Source organism: Podarcis muralis, chromosome 10, assembly GCF_964188315.1.
Source record: "Podarcis muralis chromosome 10, rPodMur119.hap1.1, whole genome shotgun sequence".
NCBI classification, from domain to species: domain Eukaryota; kingdom Metazoa; phylum Chordata; class Lepidosauria; order Squamata; family Lacertidae; genus Podarcis; species Podarcis muralis.
Genome location: NC_135664.1, coordinates 56,399,366 through 56,420,974, shown reverse-complemented (window position 1 = coordinate 56,420,974; position 21,609 = coordinate 56,399,366). Strand labels below are relative to the sequence as shown.

Below are 21,609 nucleotides of genomic sequence, written 5' to 3'. Positions count from 1 at the left end.
TGTGGTTAACAAAGGCTCTATTTCTGTACACATCCAAGAGTTTCTGGTTACATCAGTTATTGAAATAATATGCCTATTGTAGAGGCCTGGTATTTAGTTTGGGAGAGATTCAGGTGTCAAGTGTTCTCTCTGGGAGTCTGGTTTGCCACCTCAAGGCTGCCCCCGTAGTGTAGTGTAGTGGAAGCAGAACAGAGATCTAGTATTGTATATATATTTAGAACAGGAGTGATGCATCATCTGCAAGAGTGCCAGGCATCTGAAGGACGCTCCTTGCTCTGGCAAGTGAATGTGGTGTTGATGAGGCTTTCAAGTTTTACTATTATCTATGGCAGATGAGCATCAAAGTTGGAGAATGAGGAAAATAATTAGCCAGAGGCTGGATATCCGCCTCCTCAGCTTTCTCTTTCACTGGATTCCTTCTTCATGCTAGCAGTTTGGTAACACACCATCGCAAGAGTGCATAATGCAGCCTGATGCCCTCTGGCTGTTTTTGTTTAATTTATTATTACATTTATGCCCTGCCTTTCCTCCAAGGTGCTCCAGGTTTCATCATTGCAAGAACCCTGTTAAGTTAAGTTAGACTGAGAGACAATGACCGGCCCAAGATGAGTAAGCTTCACGGCTGAGGTGGGATTTGAACCCTGGTCTACCATGGACCTGGTCTTCTCCCTGGACCAAAGGGCAGCTGTGCAGATAACCCTCTGGCCTTGAGCAATTGGCTGATCAAATTGGTTCTTCCTTGTTACCAAATAAATAACTCCACATACAACTTTTAACTTTTTCTTTTAAAAAAATGTTCTATAGATATATACATATAGATACAGTCTTCAAAACACACTTTGGATGTTAGGACTGTAGGCACTGTGATTTATGTATACCCCATCAAGTAAAGACGACAAATTGGCTGAGTGTTCTGTAGAACAAAAATGGATTTTCTGTGGAAACGATGGGGGAATGAGGGATCAAAGCAATTCCATGGTATTGCTGAAAGACAAGAATAATGCATGCTTTTCCCAACCCCTTCAGTACTAGATGGTGGAGATATGGTGATCGTTAGGGAAACCTCCAACAGAGTTACTTCTTACTTAGTTCAGGTTAATGGAACAAATATACACTCAAGTGTTTTTCTTTCTTAACAGCTGTGCAAATATTTTGCTCCCAACTTGCTGTGAGCCAGCAAGTTCTGTGGATGCTGACTATGATGGACCAGTGACATTGCTGGCTGCTGCCCAGTCTGGAAACTTATCCAAGTGAAAGAGTCTAATTCCCCAAGTATTTATTGCCACTGTAACAACCACTAGACCAATCAGATTGACACCAAAGCCAGCTTTGATCTATGAATGAAAAAAACAAGGGAAACAGACCACATTAATTGTCATCAGTTAAGGCAGGACATCTCCTCTCAAGGTAGCAAGGGGTACAGGTAGAAATGACTTCAATGAAATTATGAGATTAATCATTTTTAATCAGGTATGTATGCATTTAAACCAACACATGTCTGTATCTATGCTAGTGTTTTTGTTGCTCTCGTAGAAGTGCGTGTTGGCGTCATGGGCATGTGGGTTCCGAGATACACATGTAACAGAACTGGGATAATATCTGAATGGAGGGTGGAGGGGGTGTAAAATTATTTGCCCTACTGTACAGAGGTAAGAGGCTCTTCCTTGGTCCCCTTTGAAGATTCCTCAAGCACACTCCTTGTGCAATTCACAGAAATGTTGACATCCAACCTGAACTCACAATTGAAATGATAGATGCTATCCAGTTTCAAATTTGGGGGGAAAGCCATCATTTAAGCACCACAACAAAACAGTTGCAGTCTTAAGTGATTATTATCACTGCCCCTTATCTAACCAATTTGATCATTGATCATGCATCACCCTTGGTACTTACCATATCTTTGATCTGGCAGTGCCCATAATTGAAGACAATGGCATTTGGAGGGTTGCCCACTGGCAGCATCACCGCAAAAGAGATGCACATGGTGACAGGGATCAGGGTATACAGAGGGTTGATTTGTAGGGTTTCCGACTGGAAAGAGAAAAGGGAGATATGAGCATTTGTAGTCAAAGAAAGTAGTAGACTACCAAAACCTATTCCTTGCAGGAAACCATTGTTTTTCAGAGCCAATGTCAGGTAGTAGATAGAATAAGGTAAAAGGTAAAGGACCCCTGGACGGTCAAAGGCAACTATGGGGTTTCAGTGCTCATCTTGCTTTCAGGCCGAGGGAGCCGGCATTTGTCCACAGACAGCTTTCTGGGTCATGTGGCCAGCATGAGCAAACCGCTTCTGGCGCAATGGAAACCAGAGCGCACAGAAATGTCATTTACCTTCCCGGCGCAGCAGTACCTATTTATCTACTTGCACTGGTGTGCTTTCGACCTGCTAGGTTGGCAGGAGCCGGGGCAGAGCAACGGGAGCTCACGCCATCACGGGGATCCGAACTGCCGACCTTCTGATCGGCAAGCCCAAGAAGCTCAGTGGTTAGACCACAGCACCACCCACGTCCCTTAGTGGATAGAGTATTAGATCAAGGCATGGACCTCCAAAGTGGCACCTGTAGGCACCACTGCACCCAAGTCCCTTTGTCCTTTCATTTTTAAAATTTGGGCTGGCGGGGGTGCAGGTTCTGGTTGTTTGCCCTGGGGGGGTTGCCTTAGGTTGGGGGCAGAACGTTACTTTTTTTGGTCTGTGTTTTATTTGTTTTGTGGGAGGGGACTTGGTGTTTTGCCTTCTATTTGGGAGGGGGCGGTTGAGCACCATCCAGTTTTCTTCTGTGAAATGGATATTTTGTAGTGTCCACAACAGTTTCTGGGTCCTAAAGCGTTGCTGACTCCAGGACTAAGGCAGCAATCTTATATCTGAGAGCACTTGCTTTTAGGTACGCATGTGTAGGATTACTCTGCAATAATATGTTTGTTTCGGCAAGTTTTAGGGTCTTTGTTTTGTATTGTTTTCAAACTTATTTTCAGTTGTATTTGTACTGCTTTAAAAACCATTTTAGTTGTTTTAAAGACATGTCTGCAAGTTGCCTTGAGACATATCTGTAACTAGGTGATTGATTGATTGATTGATAATAAATTGATCCAAAGTCTGTACTCACCATGCTGCATAAAATAGGTAGGAAGATGGTTATAGTTGCTGGGTTACTAACAAACTCTGTTACTATGGAGACCAGGACACAGGCCAACAGACTGACAGCCCAAGAGGGAAGGCTACTCAGGGATAACATTTGTCGCCCAATCCATGTGGAAAGGCCGGAAGTCTGTGGGGGAAAGACAGTGAGTGAAAAAAACTGAAGTCAGGCATCTCCAGTCCATCAGCATCTTTTCAAGACATCAGTCCCACTACTCTGCAGGAATACAGAATGGACTGGTCACTACACTGAGCTGAGCACACATAACTGAATACAGTGGTACCTCGGGTTACAGATGCTTCAGGTTACAGACACTTTAGGTTACAGGCTCTGCTAACCCAGAAATAGTACCTCGGGTTAAGAACTTTACTTCAGGATGAGAACAAAAATCGTGCAGCGGCGGCGTGGCGGCAGCGGGAGGCTCCATTAGCTAAAGTGGTACTTCAGGTTAAGAACAGTTTCAGGTTAAGAATGGACCTCCAGAATGAATTAAGTTATTAACCCGAGGTACCACTGTACCAAGTTGGGCTATGTGACCTGGGTTCAGCTAAATTAGCAGAAGATAGCACAAGGACCCTCAATAACACAATGGGGCTTTCCCTCATCTCTGCCCCCACCTTTCAAATGCCCTGCTTGGAGATACTTTCTCCGATACCTTCCTGTCACGGAGCAGGAGGAGGCAGTGGGCTTGATGCCTGGTGGAGAAACTTCAGAGAGTTTACATGGGCCAGAAGCCAAAGAAAAGGCATTGGTTACTATAGTTTTCTTAATAATTGCAGCAATGATTATATTTAGATTAAAATGCTCACAAGAACTTTTGTTCCCTAAGTAGGTTTTCCTCATAAATTTAAGTTGATCCTACAATTCTGATTTGGCAATCCCTGTACAGTAATCTATTTCTGCAAAACTGTATGTGTGTTCTTAGTATAGTGCACTCTTGCATTTTTTATTTTTAAAAAAGTTGTTCAGAATAGTGAGTGGGGGGGTCTCTCGTCATAACGGGAGATTGCTGGAAAAAAATGATCTTCATGTTGCTTCCACTTCAGTATGCTTCTGTTAATCTGGCCTTCAGGGTAGAGTAGGGAAGCAGAGGTTATTGTTTTGTTGTTTTGTTTTAGCTATTTACTTGTTTTTATCCTGTATTTTATTCTGTGAACCACCCTACGATCGTATGATGGGCGGTATATAAATCTAATAAATAAAATAAAATAAAACTAAAATTAAGGATTGAGCCTGGGGCCTTCCTGCAGCCACCAGGAATTCTTTGGCTTCATGCTTTTGGTCTATTGTGATTTTACTAACTGGATTGCATTTATAAGTTTTGCTCAATGCATTTTTATGTATTGCTGGAAACCATCCTGGAGATCATGTCAACATGATGAAGGATGGTGTACAAATTAATAGAACGAAATCAATGTTTTTGACCCACTCCTAAATTCGGGAGGGACCGAGGGTCTCAAACTGGGGTGAGGATTTCCAACTGCAGGGAATTCACTGCAATGCTGAATTCACTTCATCTCTAACTTTGACTAGGCCCCAATATTACAGTGAAAGTCATCCAGCCATTAGTCTTTAGAGTATAATGTCAGGCCAATGTCATAGGGACATCTGTAGAACAGGAAGGAGAAAAAGAGAGATGGAGGAAACTCAAAGAATAGTAGCTTAGGGGGCACCAGAGAGAGTGAAACTGAGTGAATAGGGTGTGTGTGACCTGAGATAAAACAGCATTCTCTCGAAGAGAGATGCATCATTGTTAAGGAGCTCCGATATGTGTGGATGCCAGTTTTATAGCACAGGGGGTTATCTGGGGATAATGGGGTTACCTTGCATCCAGCTGCTAAAGCATAACCTCCTCCAACCAAGACCACAATCTCCCAGGGCATGGTTTTCTCAAAGTCCTTCCAGGTGATTATTGGTTCCCCTGCGTTAACATCGGTGGAATTTGGAACATCTCCTGCATCAAAGCAAAACACACACAGAAAAATAAAATTGTCATTTCCCCAAGTTCCTTTGCAAACTCAGATTGGCGTGGAACACATTGTCAGGAAATGTTCACAAAGAAACACAGAGTCCTGGAACAGGACTGACAGGAATGAAGACATCCTCCCTCTCCATTGGTTGCTTGCTCTGAACTTTTTTAAAAAAACCAAAACCCACAAATCTTGTTAGAAACTGGAGCCTATATGAAACCGCTTACACTGAGGATGTGCCGAAAAAGAAGGCTTGGGTTAAAAGTAGTCTCACTTAGTCGCAAAAGGCCAACATTTTCTTCTGAGGGGCAAATTGTTGTTCCTGTTCTGCTTTCAATTTGTTGAAGTGAGTGTGTGAAGCAAACTGTGATCATGCCCAGCTGAAACAAGCCTGGAGAATCTGAAGTAAGGAAGAGGCAGCCCCTAAATTGTGGAATCTCCCCCCCCCCAAAAAAAGGTTTGTTTAGACATTTAGCTTCTGCAATATGCTGAAGATACACCTCTTTAACCTGGCCTTTGATGCTATATATTGGGAAGGGAGGCTGATGGAAGAAAAGAGCTGAGAAAATGGAAGCTGGCCCCAGCCAGAGTCTAGTAAAAAGAAAAGCCTCAGGGAAAGAAGTCTGGCCCTCCTATAAAAAGAAAGAATTTATTAATCTAGCAGAAGACCACTGACTTCTTTTACAGCAGCCTTACCCAACTTTTTGGACTACAACTCCCTTATAGCTTAGCCAGCATGGTTGTATGATGCTGGGGTTGATGGGAGTTGTAGTCCTAAACATCAGGAGGGCATCATCTTAGGGAAGGCCTCAGAGTTCACAAGCAAACTGGAATGCAAACGGCTGGAATTGCCCACATGTGGTTAATCATCGTACAGTGGTACCTTGGGTTAAGTACTTAATTCGTTCCGGAGGTCCGTTCTTAACCTGAAACTGTTCTTAACCTGAAGCACCACTTTAGCTAATGGGGCCTCCCACTGCCGTCGCGCCACCAGAGCACGATTTCTGTTCTCATCCTGAAGCAAGGTTCTTAACCCGAGGTAATATTTCTGGGTTAGCGGAGTCTGTAACCTGAAGCATATGTAACCTGAAGCGTATGTAACCTGAGGTACCACTGTACATCATTGCCTCCTACCTATGTATGTTATGCAAATGCTCCCAATGGGAGCCAGTCTGAAAACAAGCATTATCTGAAGCTCACTGTTGTGACTGATTTGAATGTGTGAACTCCCCTGCAGGTACTTTGTGTGTGGCTGGAGACCAAAAGGAGCTAATACAAGATGTGTCGAGTGCTCTTATGTTTGAGTCCCTCATACCTTTCCCCTTCTTTCCAAAGCATGGCTTCTTTGCTGGAATCAAGAAGAGGAGGAACCCAAGGAAAACAGAGACTGTGGCATCGGTCCGATAGCCTTTCCTAGGGAAGAGACATGGGAGTTGTTTTATAGAAGGCAGGGAAAACAGGCAGCAGAGATCTGTGTGGCTCCTCCTGTTTCCTCTTAATGGCTTGTTGCAAGTTCTACTGGCATGCTGCTCATGTTCTTGCAGTTCTTAGATTCCATGTTACATCCCCAAAACACCATGCCATATTTTTTATACATGTTATAGGACCAGTAACACCAGGGTGGGTCCTAATATATATCTCAAGTGTCAAAGGCCATGACAAAGAGATGTGTCTTCAAAATGCTAGGAAAACTACAAAATGAGGGTGCCAAATCTACCACGGTGGGGAGGGAATTCCACAGCATGGGGGCAGCCGCAGAAGATGCCCTCTCCTGAGCTGTCATCCCTCAAATCTCTGAAGGTGGTACAACAACAAAGAAGGTCTCAAATCTTACAACCTGAGAAGGCCTGGAGGGAAGGAGATGTTCCTTCAGATATTTGGGGCTGAAGCTTCACATACGTATCCTCAGAAAAACTGAAAAACTACGCTTGTAAGCTGTGGCAGTGCATTTATGGCCATAAATGGCTTAAGTGCAGCATAGACCGAAGGCCTTGCCCACAAATTTATTGACAGCTGCACGCATTATTATAGCTAGGAAGTGGAAGGGGCAAGTATAATTTAAATGGAAGAATGGCATCAAAAGGTGTGGGATATAGCTATTAATGATAAATTAACATGTGCCATTAAGGTAAGACGGGGAATATGCAGAAGAAATGATTTTGAGGAGACATGGAGGGTACTTGTAGAATTTGTACAGTGGTACCTCAGGTTAAGTACTTAATTCATTCCGGAGGTGCGTTCTTAACCTGAAACTGTTCTTAACCTGAAGACCACTTTAGCTAATGGGGCCTCCAGCTGCCGCCACGCCGCCAGAGCACAATTTCTGTTCTCATCCTGAAGCAAAGTTCTTAACCCAAGGTACTATTTCTGGGTTAGTAGAGTCTGTAACCTGAAGCATATGTAACCTGAAGCGTATGTAACCCGAGGTACCACTGTACTGTTAAAACGGAAAGGGGTCAAACCATCGCAAGAGGTGTTACAATTTTGGGAGGTCGGATAGTTACAATGGAATGGTCTCCGTGGTGGTGGGGTGTTTGCCTGATGTCAAATGTGGTGCAGGAGGCCTCATTGACATTTCAGTATTAAATATGGCACCAAATATCACACAGGTCCTTCTCGCCCACTCTGCCCCTCCCAACTCCACTTGGAAAAGTTATTGCTACGAACTAGGAACTTACTTTCCAAAGAAGGATGACCAGCCTGGGACAAATCCAGGCTCCCTTGTAAACCAGAGCAAAGTCATCAGGATGAAAAAGAACGCTGTCACCCACTCTGGATAACTAGAAAGGAAATGGGACAAGGGGAAGCATTTAATATTAGAGAGGCCAATAAAGAAAGGTTTTACCGATTAGCAGTTAGCTCTTTTTTTTTTTTAAGTTAACAAAAAACACTCAGCTCCTCAGTTGACAGCTGTGCATGAGTAGCAATGGGCATTTCCCCCCATCCTCTCAGTTTCTCATTTTCCCAATCTTAAATTATCCACATTTGTTTATGATTTTTTCAAAGTAAAGAGTCTGCCTGAAAATTCATCAGAATTTATTCTAATATGCACCTTTTTGTAAGCAATTCTTTTCTAGTATGATCATTTCTGCAAAGCAGGTTCCCCTAATATAATGCATTTTTGTATGTCATGTTCACTAATGTTTATTATATGCAGTTCTAGGTGCACTCTAACTTGATATATGCATTTCTGCTTGGCTGGAGAACTGTACTGCAAAATTCAGAGAAGCATGAATTTCAAAGAACATCTGAGTTTCACTTCATATAATGTTATAGAAAGTACAAATTATGTAACTTTGCCTTTAAATGCAAATTGAATCAAATCCTCCCATGCCTATACGTGAGAAGCAAAACCTATACATTTCTTCAAATATTTAAAGGACTAGAAGATGGAACAGACTCAAGAGGTAACATAGGCAGTTTATGTTTGTTGTTGTTGTTGTTGTTGTTATTATTAATAATAAATTATTTATACCCAACCCATCTGGCTGGGTTTCCCCAGCCACTCTGGGCGGCTTCCAACAGAATATTAAAATACAATAATCTATTAAACATTAAAAGCTTCCCTAAACAGGGCTGCCTTCAGATGTCTTCTAAAAGTCTGGTAGTTGTTTTTCTCTTTGATAGCTGGTGGGTGGGCGTTCCACAGGGAGGGCGCCACTACCAACAAGGCCCTCTGCCTGGTTCCCTTTAGCTTTGCTTCTCGCAGTGAGGGAACCGCCAGAAGGCCCTTGGAGCTGGACCTCGGTGTCCGGGCAGAAAGATGGGGGTGGAGATGCTCCTTCAGGTATATTGGACCGAGGCCGTTTAGGGCTTTAAAGGCCAGCACCAACACTTTGAATTGTGCTCAGAAACGTACTGTATACCTAGCCATACCATTGGTTCATTGAACGCAGTATTTTCTACGCTACTTGGCAATGGCTTTCCAAGGTTCCAAACAAGGAAAATGCTCAGTCCCACCTAGAGATGCCAGGGATTGAACCTGGGACCTTCTGCATGCAAAGCAGGTGCTCTACCACTGAGCTACAGCCCTTCCCCTTGGGTGGAAATGGAAGGGAAGCAGATTGTGGCTGAAGCTCAAGAGGAACTTCCTACTGATAGGAGCTGTTTGACAGACTGACTCGGGAGGTGGTGGATCTCTCCTCTGCTGTAGGCATTTAAGCAGAAACTAGACAGGATGCTGTAAGTGCTGAACTTGGTGATGTTTAATGTCCCTTCCAAAGCTATGATTTTACCTAATATTTCCCAGTTTCTCATATTCTTCTTGGATTCTCTTCTCAGACATCTCTTCCCGTCTGGTCTTCTTCTTCTTGCTTAGTGAACATGTCTCTTTAAAACTGAAAATAACGTGAGGCAAGGAAGCAGAAAGCAATTAGAAGCTTGGTTTGCACCAAATATTCTCTGTTTTCATTATTCAACTTGAAATCCATATACTGGATACAGATGAGCCAATTATAATCCCTCTCCCAAACCCACCCTTGGTTTTGTACCATTTTTGGGTGATAGTGAAAATAAACAGGAGCAGATCCTTCTGCATAGTTTCCACTGAAATGTGGTTTCTCTTCACAGGTGGGGAACCTGTGGCCTCCCAGAAGTTGCTGGACTACAACTCCCATCAGCCTTAGCCAATGTGCCCAAAAGTCAGGGATCATGGGCATGCAATGAAAAACTGTAACTGTAAGTAAACTAAGAAAATCTCTTTCAGATATCCCACAGAAATAAATGGGATTTGCAGAGCAGTGTACAATATACAGTGTACATTTGCACAAAGACTATCACATCCCCAAAGTGAAGCATGGATGACAACACTTCTGTAGCTGATTTGCACAAAATCGGGCAGGGGTTTTTGCTGCTGGCAACCTTTAATTTGTTTCTTTGCTCATTCCCAATATTTCATGGCCAGCCCTCCTGATGTATCTCTCACACATGATGAAAAACATAAAACACACCTAAAAACATATTTTAACAATTACAGAGATAACCATTTAAACCAGGGGTAATCAATGTGGTGCCTTTCAGATGTTTTTGGATTCCCAGCTCCTATTGCCCCAAGCCAGTCTGACCAATGGTTGGGAATAATGGGAGTTGTGGTCCAGCATCACCAAGCCAGCCCCTTATATTACATGTATTTGCATGATTAGCAACCAAAGGATGATGGGAGTTGTAGTTCAACAACATCTGACAGGCACCATGTTGCTACCAGTAATTTAAGTGATTCAAATACCCAGCCCAGCATCTTAATTAAAAGCAGGCTGAAACAGGGATGGCTTTTCAGATGTTCTTGGAGTCCAGCTCCCACCAGCCCCAGACACAGCAGCCAATAGTCAGCACTGAAGGCAGTGCATCCAATATCTCTGGAGGGCCAGAGATTCCTCATCTCTGAGCTAAAATGAGCTGGCCCCTACATCTCTACCACCTGTGTTTTGCAAGAAATGGTTCTGAACACAGCACGAAAAGCTGGTGCAATCTGCACCTGAGCAAAGAGCATATCACTGTAAGTGCCACAGCACTCAGGTCAGGACTCTAGCAACAAGCCTCTACCGCAGCAGTAGCAGCTTATCGGAAGAAAGTACATCAAGCCAGCTGGCCGACGTTCTTGAATACTGCTGATGCAGCTGGCCAAAAGGCAGAACTTCAAACATAATGCCGCTGTTATTCTCCAAACTCCACTGACTCAGCAATCGGTCAGGCGACTCACGGAATTGACAGTGCTTTTCCATTCATGCTAAACCTGTTCTTGCTCTTTAGCCTCCTCAGGAAATGGGCAGCTCAGTAGCAAGGCGTGTGTTTTGCATGCAGAAACCCCCAAGTTTGATTTCCACTTAAATGGTCAGGGAGCAGACAATGAGAAGGACTTCTACTGGAGACCCTCAAGAGCCACTGCTGGTCAGAGCAAACAACAAAGGGCTAGAGCAGGGATAACCAACGTGGTCCTTCAAGGCAACTTTCAGACTCCAACTGCCATTAGCCTCAGCCAGCGTAGTCAATGGTCAAAGATGATGGGAATTGCAGTCCAACCGTCTGGAGGAAACCATGTTGACTACCAATGAGCAACAACTTGGGATGACACAGCTTCATGTGTCCTTCTTTCTGAGCGCACAACCTATTGGGAAACAAGGCATCCTTTGGGAGAGCCAAGACTTTCTATCTCCCAGCCTCTGACTCACTCACCCTCAGTCAGTGAGTCTGTCATCACAGCCAGAAAATACAGTGGTGCCTTGCTAGACGAAAAGAATTCGTTCCACGATTCTCTTCGTCTAGCGGTTTTTTCGTCTTGCGAAGCAAGCCCATTGACAGCTTAGCGGATTAGCGCTACAGCGGTCTAGTGGCTTTTCACGATCAGCTGTTAAGCGGGTTATCAGCGGAACAGCTGATAGGCGGCTTAGCGGCTTAGGAAAAGGGGGGGAAAGCGGAAAAAAACCCGTGGGAACGTGCAATATTTTTTCGTCTTGCGAAGCAACCCCATAGGGAAATTCGTTTTGCGAAGCGCCTCCAAAACGGAAAACCCTTTCGTCTAGCGGGTTTTCCGTCTTGCGAGGCGTGCGTCTTGCGGGGCACCACTGTATATATTCATCTCCTTGAATCAACAGCACCAGGGAATCAAGTCTTGGTTAGTTCTGAAGCTTCATGGGAGTGACTCTCTTTACAGGGTAGCTTCCTCCTCTGGCGCTTCTTGTTTTTTGTACTTCTCCAAGCAGGATTCCACCACAACCCCTGCTCCTCCATGCTGCAAAGAGCAGCTGGAACCAAGGAAAAGTTGCCCTTGGTGCAGCCTCCCACAAAGTTGGCTAATTTTGTGGAACTAAGTGTTGACATCCAAAGTACCTGGGGACAAGGACACAGGAACATAAAAAGAAGCTGCTGGATCAGACTAAGGGCCAATCTAGTTCAGCATCCTGTTCTCACAGTGATCCACCAGGTACCCTAATGTGCAAGCAGGAAGCGAGCACAACAGCACTCTCTTCACCTGTGATTCCCAGGAAATGGTACCCAGAGGCCTACTGCGTCCAACAATGGAAGCAGAACCTAGCCATCATGTCTAGTTGACTCCCATAGCCTTATCCTCCATGAATTTGTTTAATCCTTTTTTAAAATCACCCAAGTTGGTGGCCATTACATATCACTTATAGGTGCAAAAGCTGTAGTTTAATTATGTGATTCTCAGCAGGGTGAGAATTAGGGACGCGGGTGGCGCTGTGGGTAAAACCTCAGTGCCTAGGAATTGCCAATCGTAAGGTCGGTGGTTCGAATCCCCGCGGCGGGGTGAGCTCCTGTCGTTCAGTCCCAGCTCCTGCCCACCTAGCAGTTCGAAAACACCCCTAAGTGCAAGTAGATAAATAGGTACCGCTTTATAGCGGGAAGGTAAATGGCGTTTCCGTGTGCGGTGCTGGTGCTGGCTCGCCAGCTGCAGCTTCGTCATGCTGGCCACGTGACCCGGAAGTGTCTTCGGACGGCGCCGGCTCACGGCCTCTTGAGCGAGATGAGCGCACAACCCTAGAGTCGGACACGACTGGCCCATACGGGCAGGGGTACCTTTACCTTTACCTTACAGCAGGGTGAGTGACCTACTCAACTGGGGCTCATCATCTTCAATTCTGGGCATTGCCATGCAAGATCCAGGTTTCTTTGCCTGATCTCTGGGTGCCAGGTGAATCAAGCAGGGCATCCCAGCCTTCTTTCTCCTAACCTGCCTAGCCTGACTTCTTGTGCTGCATTCACTCTCTCTTGCCTCCTGCCCTTCAGTTTCCCTTTCCTCTTTACAGGGGTCTGGCCCCACCTCTGGCTCTGCCCTCTACATCCTCGAGGCGATTCCAAAGCCTCCTGTTGTTATCAAAGTCAATCTGAGGTGGGAAGGAGCGGATCTGTCAATACTGGTTTCACTCAGTTTCTCATTTTCTTAGCCTTAAACTTAGTTCTCCCCATGAGTTTGCAAATTCTTTTTTTTTAAGTTCTCAAGAAAAGTTATACACATTTCTTCTCCTAGACACATTTTTTGCAAGCAATTTCCCTTAAGATAATGCACATTTGTACATATGCACAATTTTTTATGCCCAGTTTACCCGGTATATGCATTTTTGTATATGTGTACCTGACTGGAGAACTGCATTGCAATATTCAGAGAAGGGCAAATTTTTAAGGATGACTATGAAATAGGTCGATTCACATTCAAATGTGAACTGAATTGGATTTCTTCCCCATCCCTGGTCTGTGCATGATGTCAGTCATAAATGACAGTGCCCACAGCCACACTGTGTTGATGCTACCAATGCCAGGATGGCAGAGGGGCATCTCACCAAACCCTAACACTGTCACAATAAGAATCAAGCTTCTGCTCAAACAAACCCTGTTCCAGAGGACCTTCTTTTCCCCATCCTCTCCCTTGCTTTGTCCTACACATTTGACCCACTGTCTAGGTCAGAAAGAATAGTCTTTGGTGTCTTCATGTATTCCCTCCTCTTGAACTATTGCAGCATCAGGTTTCCAGGGGAATATATTCCTGAATGAAGTGCAGTAAGCAGGAGTCAGAGATTAATGAGCCTCAGAATCCACTAATGTTTCATAATAGGTTGCTAACGCTTTAATTCCCTTACGGATTTTTTAAAAAACCAACCCTTGTTAGAGAGAATATTTGGAACTGTAATGTGGAATGCAAATGCTCTTTGTGAAAGAACTGTGGATCATGTTAGGACTTGTCGTGGGATTATAAATTATTTCTGATTTACTATAGCCTCCCCCCTTTTTTGCTAGGGAACAGACAACTTATGGGACTGAATGGTAAAGCACATGGAACAGATTCATATTTAATGCCAGAAAAAGCCAGTGGCAACCAGAGGTTTTCAACATCTTCCAGCTATTCATGTACTAGCATGAAAACTATTTCTTTATTTAGCATAGTTCTCAATGTGACTTGAAGAACAGAAGGCTCTGGGTTTTTAAAAAAATAAAACCTCCAAATATAATTGATTAATAAACTCAGGGTCATGAACCCCACATTGGGCAAAAGATTCCTGAATTGCAGGGGTTGGACTAGAGGAGCCTCGTTTGTCCCTTCCAACTCTACAATTCTATGGTTCTGAGGGAGATCTTCACCTGCCAGCAACATGAGGACATGGAAGTTGCTAGGCAGATATCCTTTGGCAAAGAATTCCAAAGAGTGGGTGCCAAAGCAGACAAGGTCCTACCTTAGATGACATCCAATCTTTCATCTGAGGAGTAAGGATGGACGAGCATCTCAACAGTCAACCAGAACAAAGCTGCACTTTTGCAAGCACATGGTGCCCGTGAAAAGCCCGCAAGCAGGACCTGGGAACAACAGCATGCTTCCCTCCTGCGATTCCCAGCAACTGGTATTTAGAGGCATACTGCCTCTGACAGTGGGACTAGAGCTTAGCCTCCATCATCGCTAGAAGCCATCAAAAGCTCTCTCCTCCATGAATTTGTCTAATCCTCTTTTAAAGCAAGCTAAGTTAGTGGTTGTAATGGGCCAGGAATTGCCTTCACCTGCTGAGCAGCAGCTTGAAGGAGCAGAAGGCAAAGTGACTCCACCTGCTACTGATCAGCCTTTTTGCTCCTGATAATAATAATAATAATAATAATAATTTATTTATACCCCGCCCTCCACAGCCAAGGCCGGGCTCAGAGCGGCTTACAAGCAATAATAAAAACAAGTTGAATGATTACAACTTAAAAACAAAATTAAAATACAACATTAAAATATTGAAATATTAAAATATTAAGATGTAGCCTCATCGCAGGAGGAGAAGGAAAAGAAAAAAGAAAGAGGGAGGGAATCAAATTGGCTCCAAGCCAAAGGCCAGGCGGAACAACTCTGTCTTACAGGCCCTGCGGAAAGAAATCAGATCCTGCAGGGCCCTGGTCTCATGAGGCAGAGCGTTCCACCAGGCCGGAGCCAGAGTTGAAAAGGCCCTGGCTCTGGTTGAAGCCAATCTAACTTCCTTAGGGCCCGGGACTACTAGGGTGTTGCTATTTATGGACCTTGAGGCTCTCCGTGGGGCATACTGGGAGATGCGGTCCCGTAGGTACGACGGTCCTAGGCCGTGAAGGGCTTTAAAGGTCAAAAGCAGCACCTTAAATCTGACCCTGTACTCCACCGGGAGCCAGTGTAGCTTGAAAAACACTGGGTGAATATGCTCCCATGGCAGAGACCCCGTGAGGAGCTTCGCTGCAGCATTCTGCACCCGCTGGAGTTTCTGGGATAGCTTCAAGGGCAGCCCCGTGTAGAGCGAATTACAGTAGTCAAGCCTGGAGATGACCGTTGTATGGATCACTGTGGCCAGGTCGGGGCGGGAAAGGTAAGGGACCAACTGCTTGATGCGGCGAAGATGGAAAAATGTCGCCTTGGCTGTTGCTGTAACTTGCACCTCCATGGAAAGGGAGGCGTCAAGGATTACACCCAAACTCTTAACGGAAGGCAATGGCACTAATTGGGCCCCCGCAAGAGAAGGGAGTTGGTCCCTCATCCCCATGCCATCCCGACCCAGCCATAGGACCTCTGTCTTCGAAGGATTTAGTTTCAATCGGCTCCCACTCGCTGGCTCCAGCTTTCTTAAGCAGGGTTTCCAGCCTCAGTCAGTTGCTGAAAACAACATTTGTCATTACTGGCCAAACCTTGCTGCTTCTTGCTTCTCGTGACCTTGGACCCTTGGCTTTCTTGACCCCTGGACTACATCAGCCTTTCTCAACCTGTGGGTCCCCAGATGTTGTTGAACTACAACTCCCATCACCCTTAGCTAGCGAGGCCAGAGCTCAGGGATGATGGGAGTTGTAGTCCAACAACATCTGGGGACCCACAGGTTGAGAACCACTGGACTACATGAACTGAGATACTCCTGACCTTAGGACTGGACTGGACCTTGTATACGGACTCTGCCTTCAGGCAAGTTCCCCCCTGAGACTCAGCTGGTTGGCTGGATTCTCCCTCCACTGAGCTCTGCTGTGGCTGGCAGCACAGGACTACGACAGCTATTACTGTCTCCTGTGGGAGTGAGTTCCATGGCTTAAGTATGCCTGAATCTCCCAACATTCAGCTCCATTAGATGTCTTCCCATGACAAAAGTATTGGACGTCCAATGATGCAAAATGGTGGACGTTTCTGTGAGCTTCTGCATGCAAAACATCTGCTCTACTGCTGAGCTGTGCTGAGATCTTGCAGACCCCACTTACTTGCATCCAAGGAAAAGCCAATGCATCCAAAACCAGGTCAGCACCAGCATGATGAGGGAGATGGGTAAGCTGAGTAAGAACCAGGTTCCAAAATTCACCACTTCAGCATTGGGATAATGGCTGTAAGGAAATCAAAAACAGGTCTCTCACAGCCACTTTGTAGGAAGCTTTTTCAAGCAGCATCAGGGACCTATATGATGCTTTCCCCTTTTCAAGTTCACCTTGCGTACTGCCTGTTTCAGGATGCCTTTAAAAAACCAAGTAAACAAACGAACGGCCCCCCAAAAAGATTAGTATAGCTCAGTTGGTTAGAGCATGGTGCCAATAGCACCAAGGTTGCAGGTTTGATTCCCATATGGGACAGCTGCATTGAAGGGTTGGACTAGGCAATCCTCAGGGTCCCTTCCCACTCGACAATTCTATTACTCTATGAAAAGACTTCACCTGCCAGCATCAGAAGGATAAGGAAGTTGCCATGCAGAACTCCTTTGACAGAAGTTCTATGATAGACAAGTCAGAGCATTAGTTAATTTCGCTCCGTATTGGTGACTCTGACTCTCCATAAATCTTTCCCAGTCCTACCTGGATTGAACCTGGCTCCTTTTGCATGCCAAGCATGGGCCATAACACTGAGTTTCAGTCTTGGATGTGTAATCTGTGAAATGGCCTTCAGGGTAACCTGAGAGATAGCAAGTTTTGGCTCTTTGGTTGGCTGAGCAAACACAATAGGTTCCATTGTGGAGAACTCATATAAGAGATCTTGAGGGGGCGGGGGGAATTCAGAGCACCGTCCTTAAATTCTGTTTTCCCCTCTCAGGCATTTTATTCCCTCCTCCTCTCTCCCCCCCCCTGCTAATCGTTAAACAGTAAATTTGCATGAAAATATTCATAAAATCAGATCATTTTTCTTTTGAAGTAGTTTAGGCATGCCTTTGGCTTCATTAATTTCCCATCTATTGTTAACATAATTTGCTACATTAAAAAGCATAATGATGTTGCACTTGGAAGATTATTACTTTGCAGGGGGAACAAATCACTAGAACAGATGGAGCCGTCCCAGAAACAAAAAGATTCCTCCCTCCCTGCCGCCACCTCCCCTTCAATTCCAGAGCCTGTAGTGATAAAGAATTAGAGAAGAGCATAAATAGAAATGAAAAAAGAAGCCTGTTCCGTCTAGGGTACGGTTAAAAAAGCAGTGACAAAGTCTGCTGGTTCAAAGTGACAAAGTCTCGCTGGTTCAACGAGAACTCACTCTCTCGTGAGGAGCCTGAAGCAGGTGACTATTTCTCAGTCTTTGCTCACCATCTGTTATACGGGGACTGCCTTTGCTTCCTTTCAGGGCTGTTATAAGGGTCAGACACATTAGGAACCAGCTCCATGGTGAAGGAATGACCGCCGGGTGTGGAGCACACTTCCACCCGCAGACAAGCCATAGCTGTCTGAACACCATGCCCTCTATTTAACCTTTGCTCTTTTAGTGGTCTGTCATGCCCTGTCTGTGACCTTTGTCTCCTTTGCTATACATTCATTGTTCAAGGGGGAAATGGCGCGGTGGAAACAGATGTCAAAATAACTTTGTACCACCCCACGATCTTGGGATTGGAAGATGTGTAAAGGTCACAGTCCAAAATGTATCTGACTGGCTTTGCATATTGTGCTAATAAAAAGAGCCTCAGCAGAGCTAGCTGACAGCTTGCTTGTGCACAGCTCACCTGCCTTACCAACTCCTGCCATTCACTTCACATGGCTTGTAACCACACCAGGTTAACAGGTCTTTACACTGGTCTTGCTAAATGTGCACTGTGCATGCATTACTCACTTGTTGAAATACTCCAGGAAGATGAGGTTTGTGGAGGTGCCTATGATGGTTGTGAGTCCCCCAATGGTTGCCGCGTAGGAGATGCTCAGCGAGAGGCACTTGCAGACCATCTGATCGTGCTTGGTTGGGTACCGGGGCTTACTGCTTAGGTCTAAACTTTGAGGCTGAGGTGGCAGAACAAGGATCTGAGCCTGTAAAGAAACCACATCATTTAACACATGTTTGTATGTTGTGACTCTTGGGTGTTGTAAGCTGCTTTGAGACCTACACCGTGAAAAGCAGGGTGTACATTTTTAAATTGAAAGCAAAATGCAGGGCGGTCCACACCAACCAGCACTGCAGAAAATCACAGGGCAGATATTGTTAAGCATAAATGGTTTAATTCACACTGAAATGGGAATGGCTATGAGTATTGGTGAAAGGGTTTAACTGGAAGTTTCCACTGAAGCTAAGTTAAGAGCAGAAAGGGCTCTCTGAGCTTCACTGATGGGTTGATAAATATGCTTTCTGTGTACCAGGATGCCTGTGTTCTGCAGACAGCTTATTTTCTCTAAGAACTAGAAAGATTCAGAACAGGTGTCTTCTCCAGTTCCCTGAAAACTGCTTCGTCAGTGACAGAAATAAAGGCTCAACAGTAATCGGGCTGCTGAGCCACATGCAGCCTTGCGGGAAAGATTCAGTTCAGACGGGTTTTGTTGGGAGCTCATAATCCTCAAGTCACATGAGAAGTCCAGGGCAATAGTTGGCAGACTTTCCGCCTCAAAATAATCATGTCTGGAATGGTCTTGGGCAAATTGCTCTCTCATTCTCTCAATCTAACATTCATCTCTCAAATGGGATGCGAGCCAAGCCTAGTGCCACATGAGCCTCAACACTTCAGCAGGGGCTGACATTGAAATGGGTCTCCTTTAAAATATTTTAGTCTGATCAACACTGGGTGACTGAGTCTTCCAGCTGCCATTTTAGTTCTCCACAACGCTGAAGAGTGACACTATAGTATATGACAGACAAATCATCTGGCGTTGATGACTAATTAGGAACACTGTTACGGCCACAACTTAAGTCAAAGAAGGGTGGGGTTATCAACACAGGAGAACCCTGCAACAGGGCACTTTGTCAAGTCAGGATCCAGCCCTACAGACTGAGGGAAATATCACTTCATGATAGACTGTTTAATATCAAAAAATAGGAGGAGTATTATGCATATGAAAAGTAGTGGCATATCTCACCACTTTCCTGGTGGGATCAGAGCAGAAATGAATGAAACTTTGGACAAGGGGCTTAGTGCTTGCCAGGGTCAAAGGGAGTCAGCAGGCACCAAGAGCCCTTCCAATATCATCACCCAGGGCGGTGTCCTGCTTGAGGATACTGTCAGATGCTGGGTGTGATGTTTTTGATGTATTTCTTCCCCTCTTCGGTTCTAATGTATTTATGTGGGGGGTCGTTGTCTGTTTGCTTGTTTAGAAGTCACTTTGGGTTGCCTTGGGCAAGATAAAGTGACTAACCACTTTAATAAATAATAATAGGGTTGGAAGAAGCAAGTTGCCCTCACTGGTTTCATCACCCTGCTTCGTACCCGGCAGGATCACTCCGAGGTCCAGAGGTCCAAGGGAAGGAAAAGAGCTGGAGAACAGAGCTGGAAGCACAGAGCTTCTCTGGCAGCATCTCAAACATTCCCGAGTCTTATGCATGAGGAGGAAGCAGGGCTCTAAAGGCACATGTTCTGGATCAGGACTCTGAAGATTATAGCTGTCAATGTTTCCCTTTTTAAAAGGGAAATTCCCTTATTCTGAATAGGATTCCTCGCAAGAAAAGGGACAGCTATGCTGAAGATAGGTCAGGTAAGGTAGGGCTACAATACAGATTAAGCTGCCCAGGCGCAGCCGAAGCATCGCTGAAACAACATCTGTCTTGCTGTGCTCCCTGGGGCTCTGCACTGGACAGCTCCCATGCTAAGCTGAATGTTCTTATCCTGGACCCCTGGGGACAGCTTTCAAACTGCCTAGCTGCAGTGGCAGGAACAGAGCAAGTAGGCCACAAACACAAACAGTCCCTGTCATCAAATGTTCTGCTTTTTCCAAGCAATGGTGATAAATGAACCTGGGGTTATTCATTGTCTCTCTCAATAGCGGAGAATGTTCTTACCTGAGGGAGATGCTGCCCATTGGTTTTGGAGCTCACAGTTCCAATTGTGTTGGCAATCATGTGTACGCCGTTCATGTTCTATATATAGGAAGAGAAATCCCCCTTCATTAGAAAACAACTCTTTCAGTGCCATTCCAGGACACCAGTTGGATGGAAGCCAGTTTGAAATTCCTGTGTGGATATTTCATGTTATCGGAAATATTCTGTGCAATTCACTGGTGGAGGAGCGGGGGAGCGGGGGAGCGCACTGCCCCCTGCACCATCAGGGAGGGGGGAAACCATCACGGCCGCCCCCTGGACACGTGCCACGCAGCCCCCCACTGAGCCGGGTGCCACACCCTCGGGATGCATGCCACGCCCGCTAGGACACACACCAGCCACGCACCAGCCTGCTCTCCGCCCCCGGTGCCAGAGCATGCAGCTTCGCCACTGGTGCAATTACAGAAACATTATCGAAGCTGCTGCCTGATCCAGTAAAAAATAAGTTTTGATGTAGAGTAGGTCTTTTCAAGTCAAGACAACACTTACCAAACAATTAGGGCCAAATAAAATGTTATTCTTAATGCACACCATGCAGCCACATTGACCAGGGAGTCAGTGGGTGAATCAAAATGCATAAGAGGAGGAGAGATTGTGTGAGTGCAATAATTTTATGTAATGCATGGGATGGCAAGACATGTGACTCTCCCTTTGCTACTGAAGGGGGCATTTTTTCTCAGGTGTGGACAGGGCATGAGACAGCCAACAACAGCACATCCTCTCTCCACTTTTGCCCAAATTAGAAAAGGTACAAAGAAACTGGCTGCTCTTCAAAAGTTACTTCCTTTCCCATGCTTCAGGAGATATGTTTCCATTTTGTATTAAAATTCTACATGTGGGTTTAAATTATAACCTAAGCAAGCATCTCTACTTTTAAGCACCAAGGGATCTAGAAGTGGACAGGATTAAGCCACCTTCAAGTGTTTGCTAGCACAATTCTTTCGAAAATCGGCTTTTGCCAGCCCCCTCACAGAACCACTGCTTATGTAGTCACCTAATACCCAACGTTAAGTATTGTAATTATCAGGTAGTCACTTGATCATCTGAAACCTTAAACACCTGGTGACTCACAACAAGAGAGGTTCCCCTGCCCGCCCCCATCTCCAAAGAGCAATCACTGCCTATGAGAAAAAAATGCTTCCGTTTGTGGATGATTTGGTTAGTGGATTAAAAGGATTGTTAACACATTCCCTGTACATTAGGATCAGAGGCTTCAGGAGGAATCGGATTCTGTTCCCTGACCACTGGTAAATCAATCTACCCACACATTAATGCACACTGCTTGACCCAAAGGACGGGGGCATATGAAAGGTGTT

General features: G+C 45.1%; 1 protein-coding gene and 1 non-coding gene across 2 annotated transcripts in view; both read right to left on the bottom strand.

Moving 5' to 3' along the window:
* Nucleotides 1-774: 774 nt before the first annotated feature.
* SLC13A4 (solute carrier family 13 member 4) overlaps nt 775-21,609 on the bottom strand; it is a 41,053-nt gene continuing 20,218 nt past the window's right edge. Inside the window, exons 7-16 of the mRNA XM_028746758.2 lie at nt 20,255-20,332; nt 18,110-18,300; nt 16,291-16,410; nt 9,342-9,443; nt 7,785-7,886; nt 6,422-6,519; nt 4,960-5,090; nt 3,104-3,265; nt 1,894-2,031; nt 775-1,334 (exon numbers count right to left, since the gene is read on the bottom strand). Coding sequence (XP_028602591.2) covers nt 1,197-1,334; nt 1,894-2,031; nt 3,104-3,265; nt 4,960-5,090; nt 6,422-6,519; nt 7,785-7,886; nt 9,342-9,443; nt 16,291-16,410; nt 18,110-18,300; nt 20,255-20,332 — 1,260 coding nt within the window. The 3' untranslated portion in view covers nt 775-1,196. The remainder of the gene's footprint in view (nt 1,335-1,893; nt 2,032-3,103; nt 3,266-4,959; nt 5,091-6,421; nt 6,520-7,784; nt 7,887-9,341; nt 9,444-16,290; nt 16,411-18,109; nt 18,301-20,254; nt 20,333-21,609) is intronic.
* TRNAA-UGC (transfer RNA alanine (anticodon UGC)) lies at nt 9,068-9,139 on the bottom strand. Its single transcript has one exon. It is a non-coding gene; the product is annotated as a tRNA-Ala (tRNA).